Genomic DNA, 12,134 nt, shown 5'->3' on the forward strand with positions numbered 1-12,134 from the left:
TGTGGTTGAGCCTTTACAAACTCTGTCCCTGGTTGAAGGATGTCTCCCATGGCCATTTCTACTTCTTATAATTGAAAGTAAAGAGAGGACTCTGCAGTCCAGCCCGCAGAGATCCCGGGGGGGCTCAGTCTGACATTCCTCCTCCTCAGCAGTGCCATGTGTATAGACTGCATTCAGACTGCATAGTAAATCCAAGCAGGTTGCATGGCAAGCTCATTGTAGGCAGTTCCACTTTCCCGTTCTCATGAAGTGACAGTATGTTACTGCATTTGCTTTTTAAGCTGCACAGTGAGATTAAAATTTAAAACGTTTTCCATTGCAACTAAAATAGCAAAAACATTTGAAACATTTCCCTCCATACAAATTTTAGATTAAATGTACTTCTCTTAACAAAGCTTTCCTTTGAGGCCTGAAACTAGCTGACAGCACTCTTTCACATTATATCAACCTATATGCAGTTCACTCAGCAGTTTTTGATTAATGTGGAGCCTGAAACAGGAGTCTGTTCTGAATGCAGCTCCTTCTTGTTGGCCTATCACTCCAGATTTTTTTTTTTTAATTCAGAAAATACATCATTACCATTTCATAACGAACCTCAGCGCATTCTCAGCGTTATCAAGGTAATTTCAAAGATATTTTTAAAACTTAGTAATTTTCTAAAGAGATGCTAAGCAAGCTGTCTCATTTAATTTGAGAAGCATTAACACTTCCTGACTAAAGGAAACATCCAAATTGAGTAGTTTTCACTTGCTGAATTGGGTCCATTCTTAATGATGTTCCACACCCACAACATCTACGGAGTAGGCTGAGCTTTCTATCATGTCAACATTTTGATGAGTCCATTAAAAAATGCAAATATATTTTATAATGGGCATACTTGGATAAAATTAGCATCCAGAATCATGCATACAACCATTTGTATTGCAACAGTAAATCTTATAAAGACAATTTTCAAAGGAAAATTATTGTCTCTTTTATGATGCAGGTTTCTTGGATCCAGAACAGTTATGAAATTTCATGGTAGTTTCAGAAGAAAATTTGTTTTTGCTTTGGCATGTTCTTTCTTAATTTTGGTGTGCAGCATGAGATTTAATCACAAGTACAGTACCGAGAAACAATATTCTGAGGTACTGTACATTGATGTGATACACCTTTATGAGGTGTATCAGTGCAACATATAATAAAAATTATATACCTTGTTGCAAACAAAAATTTTGACATTAAAACAGTTTTCTTGTTGATTTTTTTTTTTTAGAAGACTAACACCGTTTTTCAAAGCATTTGCTATGGGAAGATATTTAAAAATTATAATAAACTACATTTTTCCATAATTACCTATCTTATGGTTTCATACCACTGTCCATGATAAGTACCCTTTATCTGAATCTCTCCTCTTGAAAATCAACAGTGTTATCTTTCCCTGCTGAGCTTCATGGAGTATCTGATATATCTTCACATTTGAGTTCAAAACTCTGCTCAAGTTAGAGTTTCAATTTTCACATGGAAAATTATGTGTACCTATTTTTTTCTCAAGCGTTGCAACACGGGTTTCAAATTTATTTACGAATACTTGATAATCAGATTTCACAAGCCTAAGCTGGCAGAATCTCCTTTATATAAACTATATAAGGTCAAATGTATTTTTGAGATATATTCACGAACTTGAATTTGGCTCACAGATAGTGGTTGATAATTCTGGAGGGCAGTTTAAAGTAATTATTGGAAAGTTATCATCATCATCCGGAATGCTGTACTGTTGTAAGTGTATTGTCTGACAAATAGATCACAGATTCACATGCTTTTTTTTCTGTTAAACTTTATATTATTTCAGGTTGTGTATAACAAAGTCATGGAGCTCAAAAGCCATATACTGAAGCTTGTTGTGAAAAGCAAAGGAACATTTGTGGGAGCTGTTAACATTCAACTAAGCAGTGTCCAGTTAAATGAAGAAAAGTGGTATCCACTGGGAAACAGTGTAATTTAAAAGTTGTCTAAGACAATTCAATTATTTATCCACTAATGTTTCTTCATTCCATTCTCCATAGTACACTTTTTTCTCAGTTGCCCTTGAGAATATGCATCATCTGCTCCTCTTACATTTATAATCATAAGGCTATTGTCTTAAAATTGCTACCTTCTTCTTACAACAGATTCCTTCTTGTGTGAGTTTAAGAAATCACGTGCTGTAGCAAGCAACTTGTAGCTGCATGCAGGTATTCTTATGATAGCAATAAAGATTTTAGTTTTATTCATATGAAATAGTACACTAAAATTCTGAATTTAGTACACATCAAGCATAGGTCAGAGCATAGTTTTTTGCCTGCTAATTCCACCAAGTGTATTGAAACAATGCTGATAATGGTGCAATTTATCATTGACCTCTGTGAGCCACTGCATATGACAATTTACCAGAGAGGTTCATGGGATGGTTTTCTGGGTGCAAATACATTTCAGAAGTCTAGCAGATTTCATGTTAAATCTTACAAAATCCATACATTTAAAAACAAACAAAAATAATTAAAAAAGAAATAGCAACTTTGCACTTTAGACATTTTGTGCAGTATATGTTGGTGTGCTTTTAAGTGTTTATATAATGCAACTTTAAATCCAGGATATTAATTTGTCAATAAGATACTTCCAACATTTCTTTTATTCTGATATCGGAGAAGCAGATACAACTGGTTGATTTTGGGAAGAAAGGAGGAGGGAGGGGCTAATCACAAATAAATAAAGCATTGAATATAATCTTTCAGTGTTGTATCTATTTAAGAGCATTCTATAAAGAGTCTTTTCTCACTTGTCTTACCCCATTGCATTCTTATGCTGTATAAAGGATTCAATACATGCATTGACCTTAGGGCTATATATACATATAACCAATGAATGTAAGTGCTACCTTTGAGTTCACTGGGGCTAATTATGGGCTCTGTTCTTCAAAGCATTTGTACCTAACACAAAGAAGCATTTAAGCACATCTTTAAACATTTAGCATGTGAGCAGCCCTAATGAACTGTCCATTACAGCCAGCCTCTTACACACACACGCACAGAGTTGAGCATGTATATAAACCTTTCCAGAAGCAAGAGCACATTTTTAAGGCACAAGAGACACCTTGATTTGTGATCTGCTCCGCTGTAAAATTTTAAGTTACCAGATACTGAGTAGGTCTGACATTTGTTCTACCAGGTAGAAAAGTGGTCAACAGAGGGATAATAATGCCAGAAGCTGAAGATAATTGCCTTCTTCTCCCAAAGGACACTCACAAATCAGACTTCAGATGGTAATGTTGTATAAAGCTCCTGAAGTGGGACTAGGAGTGCTGTTTAGGAATCTAAATAAGCTGGAGTATTTCTCAGCATCAAACCAATTGACTATGTCACTTGGTCAGTTTGTGCCTGAGAATATATATACCAGATTGCCTTGGGAAATTAAACTCCTCCTTAGTAAGGGGAAGTGAAGGGAACTGTGCTTGAATATTATTATTATTAGGATTCTTCAGAGCTGAAAAAAGCTATAAAATATTTATCACATAAAGGAGACATTGGCTAGCATACAGATATGATCACTACAAAAATCAGTAAGTATAATATTTTAGATTATAGGCTTTCCTGAGTAAAGAATCAAGTGACTTGTCACTCAGGAACAGAAAACACATTGTGCCCAGCTTACAACGTTATCAAATTACCTGACCTTACAGTTCAATATTGATTTTAGATTCTTAGTCTACTGTCTCGATTTCCTCATTATAACTCTAATGCAATTTTCTAACAGTGCTATTTCCTGTGACATTTTCTAATCATTGTTTACAGCAACCGTGATTTTCCATCTTAGAGCAACATTAAATAAGATAGCATTAAAATGGCAATAAAAATGTAGCATTAAAAATAGAATATTATCAGAACAGTCTGCAAACATAAGCAATACTGTTGGTATTAAAGAAAGAAATCTATCAATAAAACATCCATTGGAAAAAAAAAAAGACATAGTAACAAATCTGCAATTAGCTGGGTAGATACAGTCCCGGGGAAGCTCAGTAATACTTCAGTTTTGTAAGAAAGGTAGAAAAATTACGTCTTATGGGCAAGATCTACAGTGATAGCTCTGTCAGATAAAATGTTGCCCTCAGAGATCTTAAATCACACAATCAGTCCTTGCCTCCCCTAAATTTCTTCTCCTAATCCACCTCAAATCATGCTGATTCCTACTTGCTGAGTTTGCAGTAAGATGTATCCTGAGCTCCCTGCTGCTACAAGGAACATAGGCCCTTTACAAATCAGCCTGTGAATTATTTGTCTTTCTTTAGCAGCAGGAGGTTCAGTATCAGGCTGAGAAAAGGTACAAATATTAGTATCTAAGTTTTTATCATTTTAAGAGCTGATTTTTCTCAAAACTGTTTTTCCAGATAGCAAAATTACAGTGGACTTTAAGGATGTATAGCCCAATCAGAAACTGCCATTATTATAAATTTAAAGGGACTTTACATTGTATGTATTGTTTCCCCAGAAAGATGATTGTACAATGTTAAAAGTTTTTGTTCAATACAAATAAAAATTTCTGTGTAACATGCTCACAATTTTGTAGCCTAAGATCAAAAATATTAAACTATTATTCTCAGTAATTAATCAAAATGTTGTAATTAGCTGCAAATGAAATTATTAATTGAATTCAACAAAATGTCCAAAAAAGTTCAGTCTTTATGAATTATTTCTAAATAATGGTGGGGCTAACTTCAGTAGCTATTACTTATTCAGGATAGCATTTACACAAGAAGTCCCATTAGCTTAATAAAGTCACTGAGAACATGCCACTCTGGAAATCAGACTACTGGGTTGTTGCAAGCCTACAGATGTTGCTTTATTGAGCAGGGTCCACCAGAATGACAACTATTGATCCACCAGAATGACAACTAATGCGGAGCATCATTAGTAGTACCAGACATAAACAAACAGCGATGCAGGTTCAAGTTTGCCACCATTTTTGGAAAACAGAGGAACGTTACAGTAACCTGTAAATATAATGACACTTGGTTAGTGTATTAACCATAAATGAAAATATTATGATAGGGCTGTTCTATGATCTACTATGCAAATGCATCATAATTAAGGAACCTCAAATTAACTCTTTAAAATAAACTGTGTGTTCATCTGGTGAGTAGAACCATTTGAAGAAGCTGTTGTTCTTAACTTGAAACTTACCTCCTCTTAAAACAAAAAATTCCTCTCCCCCAAACCCAAAGCCTTACATTGCTTCATAAAAATGTAATGTCTGCATTATTTCATAATAATAATGTCAGTTTTGATAAAAAATACTCTATTTTATCTATGTAAATACAAGTTGACTTATTTAAGTGTCTGTTATGATTAATAATCCATGTTCAGAACTGCAGTTCTCACAGTCCTTCTTTAGGTGTTTCTGGATGTGCATGCAATCTTTGCGACCCTTGTTTGGTTTTGGATTTTCTTGATTCTTTTATCCAACATGAAAGTTGACTTTGCACCTAAGGTTCAGCTTCTGGGCAGCAGATATTAAAGCTGAGCCCAGGCAACATGCATTTGTGATCAATCTTTAGAGCATCCACTCATATGCGGAAGACTTTTTTTATTTGCTATGAAGAAACTCACTTCATGGACTAAGACTCATTTCCAAGGACTGTGTTCATGGTCCCAAGCTACAGAATATACTACCAAGAGTCCTGAGAGATGGATAACTTTTTTTTATTGAAATTGTTCCAATTCATATGAAATAATTAGCTGTTAATTGATCAAGAGGTAGCTAGAGACAATGGAATTTCTGTCCTGTATTGGTGTTCTACACAACAGAGTCACTAGGAGAGGGACCGTAACCCAGGACTCCCTCCTTTAGCCTTTAATCTCCCAGCTACAGAATTGTTCCCCTCTTTGAGTATACCTACTTAATCACTGCATGAAATATGGAATACTGTTACAGGTGGGCAGCAAGCATCCTTCCCCATGTGATCTACAGCTGAGTGGTGAAGCTGCTGCTAGGGAAGGGGGAAAAGTGATTATATAGGTTTGAATCCTTTCAAGAGGAAGAACAGGGGAGGGTTGCAATGGCCCAACTTTGTCCCATAGCCTGTCAAGGAAAGAAAAGATGTAAGCACTGCTCAGCTTTTAGAAGCAACTTGCCCTCAGGGGAACCCTCAGGGATATGAATCCTAGCAAAGGAGGGGGCATTCCTCTAGTGCAGCAAGAAGCACCAGAGCTATGCAGAGGAGCAAGATTTATTCATAACTCACTACTTATAGTTTAGATCGTTGTTTCCTAAGAACTGTAGACTGTTTTGAATCACCTTGTAAGATGTTACTTTCCCCTTTCACTATTTAGGGAGCTTAGGTACCTAAAGCAAAGCCATGGTTCCAGACCTGGAATACAGAGGGTTCAATGTTAAGTATCATAATAAATTTTTAAATTATCTGTTGCCTTATCACTTAGCAGCATTTTATTTATGCCTATGGGCATCCTAATGGCATATTACAATTTTACATTGCAGTAGGTAAGGGCTAGGGTGATTTGGCACTGTTTCTACAGTGCCATTTCTTAATATTTTAAATTACTTGATTCAAAATCTTTCCTGTAGAATCTGCATGCTCTTACTTTTCCAAAATTTAAATTCCCATTTATGACCCAAATTAAACCATAGAGACATATGAGAGACACAATAATTCCACCTATATATATATATATATTTTACAACATGTAAGCTTTAGCATCTGCCATTCAAATTTGTCTCAAAAATTGGGTAATGTTTCCTCATTTTTCTGAAATACCCTAATAAAAGTAGAAAGTAATCAGTGTAAAGATTTATGTTGGAGAAAAGCAAGTGTTCTTTAAGGTAATGTCTTTGTTCTTGTGTAACTCCTAAACCTCAATTAAGAATCACAAGCAGCTTTATGACTACAGAACCTGGAGAGAAATAGCCATTAAAAGTCCTGCTAAGCTTAATTAAAAAAGCCACAGTGCCCACTTCCAGCTCCAGTTTTTGCCTTCACATCTACATTCAATAATAAAAGTTGATTCTGTTTGTTTTGTTCAGAAATACCTTTGGAAATCCAGTGTAGTAACAGCCATTTTACATAAGCCTTTCTCCTTGGCCTACTGACTTCTGTGCCTGCTCTTCATGCGCAGCCTACCCATCACATAAGTCTCCAGGAACTACACTGGTACAACAGAAGAAACACTACCAAGAAAAATGCCATACATATTTTGCTTAATTTAAATTCTTCTGCTCTCTGAAAATTGCAGGTAATCTGAGGGGTTTGTGGTTTTTTGTTTTGTTTAGTTTCATTTTAATTTGGCTTCTTTGGGTTTGGAGCCAAACTGTTGATTTTATGGAAGTTCTGACTTACCGCTCTTCCTGTTTTCTATCTGAATGAGTTAAAATACTGCCTGAGCAGTTTCTATTTAGAATGGAATACTCCAGTAGGAATTATTAACAGTCATTAATAGTCTTTTGATTTCTGTAGTGTGAGTTTGCATTCAGAGACTACAATGACTTGAAAATACAGAGTGCAACTTTTAACCTATGGTTATAAAATTCTCCTGTAGGAAATAAACATAATGCTGTGCTCCATCAATACTACAGTAAGGATAAAACCCTAGATTGTTGTAGATTATTTTGAGCTATTATTGGTGGCTCACTTCTTAAAATATTACCTTTACTCAGGCTCAGCAGTGGTAAAGTGTATTGGCCAAGGAATTCATTTGCAACCAGAGATATCTCGTCTTCCACACAGAAGCGTATCAAAGCCAGTTCTGGAACTTGGACAGTAAAAGAAAAAGTTTCATCCCATCTAGGACTCAAAGCTAATGAAAAGAGAAGATACACAGTATCAAAATACCATTTCATTTACTCCATTTCATAGCTGAGTTGTATCTGCTATCAGCATTCTGAGCTGGTAAAATGCTTTCTTTTTCCCCAGATTTCTGTGCCCGTTTAAATAAATGATGAGATTCCTGCTGACTGAAGTGATATAGGTCAGAAGGAAGTGCTTAGAATGAAGCAAACACAGACAGCTTGGGACTTGCCTATAGCACACACGCCATCCCCTTCTAGGGATTTATCATTTATTACCTACATAATAGTGTAAATTAAAAGGCTGAGAAAGTTGCCACTGCCCCTTTAAAGAGAGCAAAATAGGAGAGTAATACTCAGGTTCAGAATCTCTGCTCAACTTAAACTTTCCAATAGCCATACCAGTTTAATGTTTTTGCCAGTTTCTCTCTTTACAGCATTGGAAATGAGGCAGGAGCTGAATGAATTAAGGTAGAAAAGTGATCACATGACTAAAAACAAAATACAAAAGGGGATGTGGAACAGGAGGAGGACACTTTGCCTTGAACAGTGTTCATACAGAGAGAGAATGGATTTAGGGACCAATTTAAAATGGTGGCAGTCTACAAAAAGAAGAAAGGAAAAATAGGAGAGATAGACACAAAAGAAGGAAGATCACAGAGAACCTTTAGGCTGAGAATTCAAGAAGATCTATATGATAAAGGTAAGGGAATGCTTGAAGACAAACGCCAAGATTGCACGCTTCACCTGTTAAGCAGTTAAGGGAGGAGTCCTAATAGAAACCTCATATAAGCTAAATGATGAAACTGCAGACATTTCTTCACAAAAATTCCCTTACACGTACCATGGTAAAGGTTTGGGCTCAGAGAGATTTAATTTTCTTCATAGCAGCTCTTATGGTGATATGTTTTGGCTCTGAGACCAAAAACATTGATGACACACTGATGCTTCAGTTGTTGCTGAGCAGTGCTTACACAGTCAAGGACTTTTCTGTTTCTCACACTGCCCCTCCAGCAAGTAGGCTGAGGGTGCAAAAGAGGTTGGGAGAGGGCATGGGCAGGACAGCTGACCCCAAGCAACCAAAGGGATATCCCATAGCATATGATGGTGTGCTCAGCAATAAAAGCTGGCAGAAAGAAGGAGGAAGGTCATTCGAATTTATGGCATTTGTCTTCCCAAGTAACTGTTATGCACAATGAAGACTTGCACTCCTGGAAATGTCTGAACACCTACCTGTCGATGGGAAGGACTGAATGAATTCCTTGTTTTGCTTTGCTTACACGCAGAGCTTTGCTTTACCTATTAAACTGTCTTTCTCTAAGCCCACAAGTTTTACCTTTCCAATTCTGTCCCACATCCCACTGCGGGTGGGGAGAATGTAAGGCGGAACAGCAAACATGGTGTTTAGCTGCCTACTGGGACCAACCCGCAACAGTGAGTAAACACAGTGCGTATTCCATCTTCCTTCAGGAGAGTGCTACTAATAGAGAGCTTACGCTTCCTTAACTTACTGTTCAACAAAAATGGCACATAGCTTGAACTTCTGCTAGAGATTTTGTGCCAGAAGATCCTCATCTAGAGAGAAATAATTGCAGACTCTGTAAGAACATAACAGCTTCTTGGGAAGGAAAAATGGTCATTCCATATAAAATATTATTGTCCTTTGTTCACAGTTAAGAGACAGACTGATGCTCACCATTGCTTTTTATGACACTAGATTTTCTTTTCACTTGATCATCTGGCACACCGTAAATTTCTATCTGCACTAAAGGGTCAGCCTTGTTAGTCTTCGACAGGTTACTGGGTGGTAACTGATGACCACTGATGAGCTGGAAAATTAAATTTGTAATGTATTGAAATAACTGTAAGGATTAACTTTACATGATAGCCATATAGTAGCCATCACAGCAAAAACTGTTCCATAAGAAACTACTATAAGAAGCATATATCAGCCATAACGAAACTGTTACAAAAATACACATTAAACACAATGAAATTAAGAATATGGCACTTCCTATTTAATTTAATTCTTGGCTAATTTGATATCATTGTGTTTTACATAATAATTTTCAGATTTCAGCTTTTTCACTCAATGCTGCCTGTAAACGTGGTATTTAGTTACCATAAAAAAAAAAAAAGGAGGAATCAGTGGTGATTTTTTGCAATATCTGAGATCAAGCTCATGAATTTCTATTAAAGCTGTGTCTACTGGACTAGCACTAACACTCAGGGTGACATCAGCGGTGTTGCAGGGTATGTAGCAGCGTTCTTCACCTATGTTCCTGCTCTTTCACAGGAATACGTAAAAGCTCAGCCTTTAGTAGGCTCCCTGATGTTATTCTCCTTAATTTAGTTAGTTACCTGGAAATTTTGCCTCAGAGTGCCCTGTAATCTGGCACCCAGCCTAAGAAAGGACTTATGAAAGTCACAACTTTGTCTGCCATCTATCGGGACACCTGGGAGAGAATAACCATCTGTACAGTGTTTGCTTTTTAGAAATCAATGCTGAAATTTATCAAGAGAGATATATAAATCCGCAAGCCTAGGTAAGAGATGTGATGCTTTGATCCAGATCTCAGGACTAAACATCAAAGCTCAGTATACAGATTCTTATCCCCCTGTCATCCACCAAAAAGTCAAAAACCACAAACTCCACCTTTTGCTTAGGTACTTTCTGTAACATCTTGGTCCAAGAAAAGTTCTAGCCTGAAACACTGAGGAGCAGTGGCTTAGCAAACCCAGGTGCTGTCCCCTTACTTCCTGGAAAATAGCTATTACCCTCAGTAGAAAGCTTTTCAAGATGAAAGCAAAGACAAACAGCCCATTTAGAACCAGGGGAAGTCCTTTGACATGTCCTGAACATCATCAGTAAAATCCAGCTGTATTGGACAAGTTCTATTTCACACTTTTACCCCTTTGCTAGACCCAGCCTAAGCCTCTGAGAGGATGCAAAGAGAATGCTGTTTTCAGCCATTTGTGACCCAAATCCATAGATACAATCCATTTGTGAGGCCCAAGGTGAAACAGACATACAGAGAGAGTAGAAAAATAATATGGTATGCTTAGAAATCTCCATTTTAAATACCGTGCATATTCATATTTCTTCTTCAAAGGCTATATATAATCTTTGTGATGGGAACTGTGGCACATCAGGTAAGAATGGTATTGAATTAAGTAAAATCAAGCCCTGTGTGTTTTTGGTCTTCATTCATGTTCTCTAAATTCAGCTAGTCAGCCTGAGAAACTTTAACCCCTAGATTTTTATATCTTTGACCTCTAAATATAAATTTCTCCATTCATCAAGTTCATCATCTTTAGCAGAAACTGTTTTTCCTTTGACTCCCACTCCTGATTATTATTTTTTATTTTTTGTTGTCTTCAAGCATTTCCTGTTTTTTGCAGCTCACTCTGTGAGTAGGGCTCTCTGAGCCCCACAGTCCCACAGCTGGTGGGATGCCACTGCTGCTTTGCATCCTGCACTATCCACCCTGTCATCCCAGTCTATGCCATCAGTCTAAAAAGCTGCCTTTTTCTGTGCCCACTTCTTCCATACTCAGAAATTTCCTTCCCATTGTCAATGATTTTGCCTGTCTCCTGGATTACAGTCAGGGATATATTTTTTTTTCATTTTAATTAACTCCAGCTTTATACAAATAAGGGCTAAAGTAATGGATGTATATGCATGGGTGCTTGAAATCATCCGGCTATGTCTATTCGTAATTGGTATGCTCACTGTTAGGACACTAAAATGTTCTTGATTAGGTGCACACATTAAGTAAGCATTTTATAATTGTTATTAGCTAATGTTTTATCTCCACTATTTATTTCTCTGAAAGAAATATCAATTATACACTAATTTTATGCTAATTAAACAGCATTTATGCAAGTGGTATACTGCATAATCAGAAACAGCATTTTTTCATTGGGAAAAGGTAGTTTTCCAACTAGCAAATAATTATAAAACATCTACTTGACTGCAAAATAAGTGTTTTTTATAATCCATTATTTTAAATAACATCTATTTCTAATATTTTTAAGAATTAAATCAGGTTTTAATTTGGGAGAAATAGAAATAATTCAAAGGTTTATTGATCATTTTCCTTTTTTACAATTATTTATATGATTTTAATATGAAAAATAGTCTTTTATATATGTATAGGAAGATATCTAAACGTAAATTAAACATAAAGCTTCCTAGCATATCTTTAAACATTTGCATTCGTTAAGTAGCATTATTGTAGTATACATAGTATTACTCATACTTAAAGAAAATAATACCACGTAGAGTTGGTTTCTGAAGGCTTTCAGAGTTCAGTCCCCAC

At 36.3% G+C, this 12,134-nt stretch overlaps 2 protein-coding genes across 7 annotated transcripts in view; one reads left to right on the forward strand and one right to left on the reverse strand.

Moving 5' to 3' along the window:
- PIK3C2G (phosphatidylinositol-4-phosphate 3-kinase catalytic subunit type 2 gamma) overlaps nt 1–2,745 on the forward strand; it is a 323,563-nt gene extending 320,818 nt beyond the window's left edge. For all 6 annotated transcript variants that reach the window (XM_083808728.1, XM_083808727.1, XM_083808726.1 and 3 more), the window contains one exon: nt 1,832–2,745. In XM_083808728.1, coding sequence (XP_083664854.1) covers nt 1,832–1,984 — 153 coding nt within the window. In that variant the 3' untranslated portion in view covers nt 1,985–2,745. The remainder of the gene's footprint in view (nt 1–1,831) is intronic.
- A 145-nt stretch (nt 2,746–2,890) lies between these two features.
- PLCZ1 (phospholipase C zeta 1) overlaps nt 2,891–12,134 on the reverse strand; it is a gene marked incomplete at its 5' end in the record, with an annotated part of 53,206 nt that continues 43,962 nt past the window's right edge. Inside the window, 3 exons of the mRNA XM_083815137.1 lie at nt 2,891–5,005; nt 7,674–7,823; nt 9,509–9,641. Of these exons, the coding sequence (XP_083671263.1) occupies nt 4,923–5,005; nt 7,674–7,823; nt 9,509–9,641 (366 nt within the window). The 3' untranslated portion in view covers nt 2,891–4,922. The remainder of the gene's footprint in view (nt 5,006–7,673; nt 7,824–9,508; nt 9,642–12,134) is intronic.

The sequence above is a fragment of the Anser anser genome (genome assembly GCF_964211835.1).
Source record: "Anser anser genome assembly, chromosome: 1".
NCBI classification, from domain to species: Eukaryota; Metazoa; Chordata; class Aves; order Anseriformes; family Anatidae; genus Anser; species Anser anser.